Source organism: Eriocheir sinensis, chromosome 16 (genome assembly GCF_024679095.1).
Source record: "Eriocheir sinensis breed Jianghai 21 chromosome 16, ASM2467909v1, whole genome shotgun sequence".
In the NCBI taxonomy this organism is placed as follows: Eukaryota; Metazoa; Arthropoda; class Malacostraca; order Decapoda; family Varunidae; genus Eriocheir; species Eriocheir sinensis.
The window spans coordinates 5759420-5764829 of NC_066524.1; the positions used below are offsets into that span (position 1 = coordinate 5759420).

A 5410-nucleotide genomic window follows, 5' to 3' on the forward strand; every position below is an offset into this window, starting at 1 on the left:
TGTCCGAATGTCCCAAACAGGCTACGACCGTCGGCAATCATACTAGCCGACACCAAGACACGAAAAAATACTTCTCCCCACTTCTTAGAGCGTGGGAGCCGACTTGTCATATCCAAAAGTCGCTGGGTCGTCGTGGCCCAGAGTCGGCACAGTGTGAAGGGGTCTATAGACCCACTCGGCTGTGTCTGAAAAAATCCAACTTGTGACGGCGGGTGGGACGCGAACCCGCGTCTTCCTGGAAGCTGCACCGGCACGCTAACCACTCAGCCACCGCCTCCGCTTATCCCTATTCCATCCAAATCCCTTATATAAGAGATTAGCAAGTAGTAGGTAATGGTGACAGTGACGGGACCAAAATAATTCGCAAGCATAATCAAGAATTTGCAGCCAAAAAAAAATGACGTCGAAAAATTTTTGTACGTCGAATTTCCCGGCCGGCCGTGCGGCCAGTCAGCCGGACGGCCAGCCAGCCGCGCGGGCAGCCAGCCGCCGAGGGGACCTCCCCACTACCCAACCGGGGAGTGGTCACAAACCTACCCAAAAGTGACCATTGCCCCCACCCACCCACCCCACCCCAAACACCCACCACCTTCCACGCCATCGTGTCTCCCCGGAGGCCTGAGCGTCACCCTCCTGCCGGGGATTGGTTAGGGGCGTCCTTTCGCGCCCTCCTGCCGGGGATCGGTTAGCGCGAGCGGTGCCTTGTTCAGGGGATCGGTTAGGGGCGTCCTTTCGCACTGTGCCGGGGCGTCACCCTCCTGCCGGGGGATCGGTCCTTTCGCACCGTGCCGGGGCGTCGCCCTCCTGCCGGGGGATCGGTCCTTTCGCGCCGTGCCGGGGCGTCCTTTCGCCCCAGTGCCGGGGGATCGGCTAGGGGCGTCCTTTCGCACCGTGCCGGGGCGTCACCCTCCTGCCGGGGGATCGGTCCTTTCGCACCGTGCCGGGGCGTCACCCTCCTGCCGGGGATCGGTTAGCGCGAGCGGTGACTTGTTGGGCGGAGGCCTGTGGCTACCTTTCCCCCTCCCTCTCCCTCTTCCCCTCCCGCTATTGATTTTTTTCCAGTTTGCCAGCATGTGTGTGCGTGTCCCCTCTATGCCCTACCCCTCGCGAGCGGTGACTTGATGGTCAGTCTGAGGGTACCACTACCCCTCCCTCTACCCGCTATTGATTTTTCAGTTTGCCAGCATATGCGTGTGTGTGTGTGTGTGCGTGTGTTACTGTTGATTTTCATATTGACTGGAGTTATATCGATTGTCTTTTCAGTGAGGGGTAGGAACGGGAAAAGTAGATTTTATACATTTTTATTGAAATATAGTGGAAAAATGGTATGACAAGTTATTATATTACCTTAATCTAGTCTATTTTATTTGTTCTTTCTTAATCCAGGCTAATTTGTTCTTTCTTAATCCAGACTAAATACATGCTAAGCCTAAAAACAAAAACACACAATCGCCATAAAAAAAAAAAAAAAGACATATTACAAACTCACACCGTACAGGCTCAAAGAAATACAATGGAAACCCACCCATCCTACCCTTTTTTTTTTCCCTCCCCCAAAATAAATCCTAATTGAAAGAGACATATTACAAACTTATGTCGTACATGCCCAAAGACAGCCCATAAAAGGATGACAACACGAGTACATATACAAATGAAGAAAAAAAATACACAACACACGCACCCATATATATATATATATATATATATATATATATATATATATATATATATATATATATATATATATATATATATATATATAAAAAATAATACACACAGAGCGAGTACATATATAAAAAAAAAGATTGTTAAGCACTAAATATAGGACTCTCACAGATTCGGCCACCATATGCATCTCTAACTTCCAAGACATTAGTGAATTTTATTCGCTTCCACTCATAAAATCCATAATGGATTTTAGTAACTTCCCCACCACCCACCCCGCCTATGACACTTCCAAGAAAGGTCAAGCGGGGTATGTCAAGTCAGAAGTGGGCGCGGCCGCAACACTTCCGCCATATGCTGCATTTTTTTTTCCAGTCGTGATTGACGCATTTCATGATCTTTTTGCTGCAGACGACTTCGCCGCCGCTCTCGCGATTCAGCGCCCGACGGAGAGTCAAGACACACCATCACCGAAGCGTGTCTGTTGTTGTTGCCGTGGACTTATGAAAAGATAGAGAAACATTATTAGACAAAAAAAATCAATCTCTCTCTCTCTCTCTCTCTCTCTCTCTCTCTCTCTCTCTCTCTCTCTCTCTCTCTTTTGTAAAATAAAAAATACTTACTATGCGTTACGCTGTCCGGTGGGTCGTTCTTCAGATGAGACACTGGTAATGGAGGTATCACATCCTTCCCTCAGCACACGCCGCCCCATTTTACCGACACCTCCCAACGCGCCGCGGTTGTTGTTGCCCAATGACTCGCCCGTGATGTGTTCACCGGTAGACTTGGGAGTTTCTGGAACATCCCCCACCTCACCACCACCAACATCCGCTGAAATGACAAGAAATATATATTTATTTTTTTAAACACAACGAATAAGAAATACACACACCAGCGCTTGTGCGCGCAGAAAAAAAAAATACAAGAGGCGGATATCTCACCTCCGTTTCTGGGATGTGATGTGTTATCCACGGCTTCAGCTTGGGATGTGTTATCCATGGCTTCAACTTCTAATGCGGCTTGACCCATTATCTGATCGTCAACATCGTCAGCATGAAGAGTTGCAGCGGCAGCGTGGGGCTGTTGTTGTTGTTGTAAGTTCATGACGGCGAAGACTTCCTCCATGACGCTCCTCTCGCAACGTTAGGGGACTGACTAAGCTACCCGGGGTTATTTGGGGCATATGCGCACACTACCACAAGCCTTTTCTTCTTCCGAGGCTACCCCAGGTTATAGGGGACACGCCCACACATGTATGCAAACACGCGCGCACATGCCCAAAACCACAAGCCATTCTTCATCCGAACAATAGGAAAGCGTGAACAAACTCACACCCACCCGGTCACGTCGCACGAAAAAAAAAAAAAAAACAGAATCCTGTTCTTAATAACTACATATAACTACACACACACACACACGCCATAAATGAATAAGCTATATACTACTTCTCTACATTTTTTTACACATAGGAAAGCGTGAACAAACTCACACCCACCCGGTCACATCGCACGAAAAAAAAAAAATCCTGTTCTTAATAACTACATATAATTGCACACACACGCCATAAATGAATAAGCTACATGCTACTGCTCTACATTTTTTACACACACACACATTGTAGCATTTAATAAGTTAGCCACATATCTTAGAAATACAATGCTTGTAAGTCAGTCCTTGACTAGATTGACAAAATGTTTTTATACATGGGGGCATTTTAAACATTCTATAAGCATATGTTAACACCTTTCTGTCATTCTTCAAAAAATTTCCTAAATCATAATTATCTTTCAGAAACTGACTAGTCCTCTCTAAGCCTATTTTATTACATAAGTATACGAATTGAATGCAATACACGCCACACACCAGAGTTTTGTCCGACTGTAATCTTGCGGCAAGTTTAAAAACAGGATAATCTTTATGCTTATTTAAGAAACTTCGAAAGTACTTAGAATATAATGATGGGGTCAGGGCGTATGTGTCGAAGAAATATATACACTTATCACTAACATAGAACACCACCCAGTGACCCATTTTCGAAGCTTGCGATGCGCCTAACACATTAGCAATAAAGACAATGGGCTTGTCTGACTCACTTAGATTTAATTTCGCTACATCGTCAGCGGGAAGACAGCCTAAGAAATATATATTATTGTGATAAAGTTTTCCTTGTAGAGCTTTCATAATTTGTTGATTATTCATTATGCTCTAGTGTCGCAAGACACGTGCCTCTCCGAGTTGATTGACAACACTCCCTTTGTATCCCCAAAACAGATAATTACTAAATTTTCATCCAAGCCTTTTTTAAGCTGAAGACTTATGCGTAAGTTTCCACTGTGTTCAAGAGGCACTGTGCCTCGTATGTCTTCCGGTAACAAACTAAAAACAAACACTGTCCTTCCTTTCTTAAAGCTATCGTAATCAAGCAAAGTGTAATTTTCTACTCCTAAACTATCTAAAATATCATAATAGACTCGCGTACACTCGTGGGGAAAAGAAACCGTATTTTTATACATATTCATACCATTGACAGAGACTGTTAGTTCAGACAAATCAGCATTCTTGAAATAAGCCATTTTATTATATACACCCGAAAAGCCCTCATGTCAGCCATAACGATATATAAACGCTCTGGAATGACATTTCCCCACGGTTGGTCACAGACAATACTTGTCTGCTGTTTGCCGAGAACCAGAGATTTATATAACGTCTTGTTAAATATTGTACGCGTTATTTTTCCTGTCTCTAATTCTTTATTTAATGCAAGCAATGCTGACGGATAGGGTTGGAGTCTGGTGACCCAAAGTTTAGCAAAATCAATATGGGCACGCACAGCACTCCCATCGCCGTCAGTGTTCAAATACCAAGCTTCGTTAGCTAACTCAAGCCTTATTCTCAATGGGATGTCGTCGCATAAATACTGATCACAAGAAGTAATGTCCGACATTAATGGGAAGGTGAGATGAAGACCGTGATCTTTGATATCTTTTAAATGTCTCTTGTATTTGCTCCCAAGGCTAGTGAAGTATGCGGCGTCATAGGTTTCGGCTACGCCTGCTCCACCCGACCTGTTATCTTTGAGGAGGTTTCCTATTTCTCCGAATGATTTGAGTTTTAACGTGGAGAAGGTGGTGAGCATTTTTAGGAATGACCAGTAATTAAAGTATGGGTTACTTTCAACCATTTGATCGCCTACATACACCTGAATTGATTTGAACATGGTATTAGCAGTGCCATTGCAGAATTCGACATTGACAGCCTCCTCGACTTTTGTTTGTCCATCAGCTTGAGTGACACTTAATTTCAACTCAAGAATTAATTTAGCAAGATCGATAAATGCCCCTTCACCCCGGCACGCGGAACTCTAGGTACTTATCTTTTAACCGTGCGTTTATGGACATATTTACATGTAAAATGTCGACAAGAGTTTTAGACGCAATAGAGCTCTCAACCTGGCGTTGTCTGTTGATTCTAGGGAATTCGTCAACCACACTGAGCGCATAATCAGAAATCGGAACGGAGGGAGCGGCGGAGGCCATGCTGTTGTCGCTTTCGTCGCCCGCTATATACTAATGGAGACACTGGTCGCGGGAGCGGGCGACGTGTTAACTTGATAAGAGACCACTCACTAAAAAAAAAATGGCAAGCCCACGCGCGCGCGGATCAGAATGTTCCCTCCTTCCCCTTTTTTTTTTTTCATGAGTGTCCACCGCACCTCCACATTACTAAATTATATCAAACACATCGC

General features: G+C 44.8%; 1 protein-coding gene across 1 annotated transcript; it reads right to left on the bottom strand.

Moving 5' to 3' along the window:
* Positions 1–1803: 1803 nt before the first annotated feature.
* On the bottom strand, positions 1804–3052 carry LOC126999213 (uncharacterized). The gene is made up of 3 exons (XM_050861542.1): positions 2607–3052; positions 2289–2496; positions 1804–2165 (listed from the first exon to the last, which is right to left on the bottom strand). The coding sequence occupies exons 1-3, from the start codon at positions 2788–2790 to the stop codon at positions 2120–2122; spliced, it is 438 nt and encodes a 145-aa protein (XP_050717499.1). The 5' UTR covers positions 2791–3052; the 3' UTR covers positions 1804–2119.
* Positions 3053–5410: the final 2358 nt, after the last annotated feature.

Coding starts and splice junctions, on each gene's coding strand:
- LOC126999213 (XM_050861542.1), bottom strand. CDS start 2,790: ATGGAGGAAGTCTTCGCCGTCATGAACTTACAACAACAACAACAGCCC. Junction 2,497..2,606: donor ATCACATCCCAGAAACGGAG/GTGAGATATCCG, acceptor TTGTCATTTCAG/CGGATGTTGGTGGTGGTGAG. Junction 2,166..2,288: donor ACCGGACAGCGTAACGCATA/GTAAGTATTTTT, acceptor TCTTTTCATAAG/TCCACGGCAACAACAACAGA.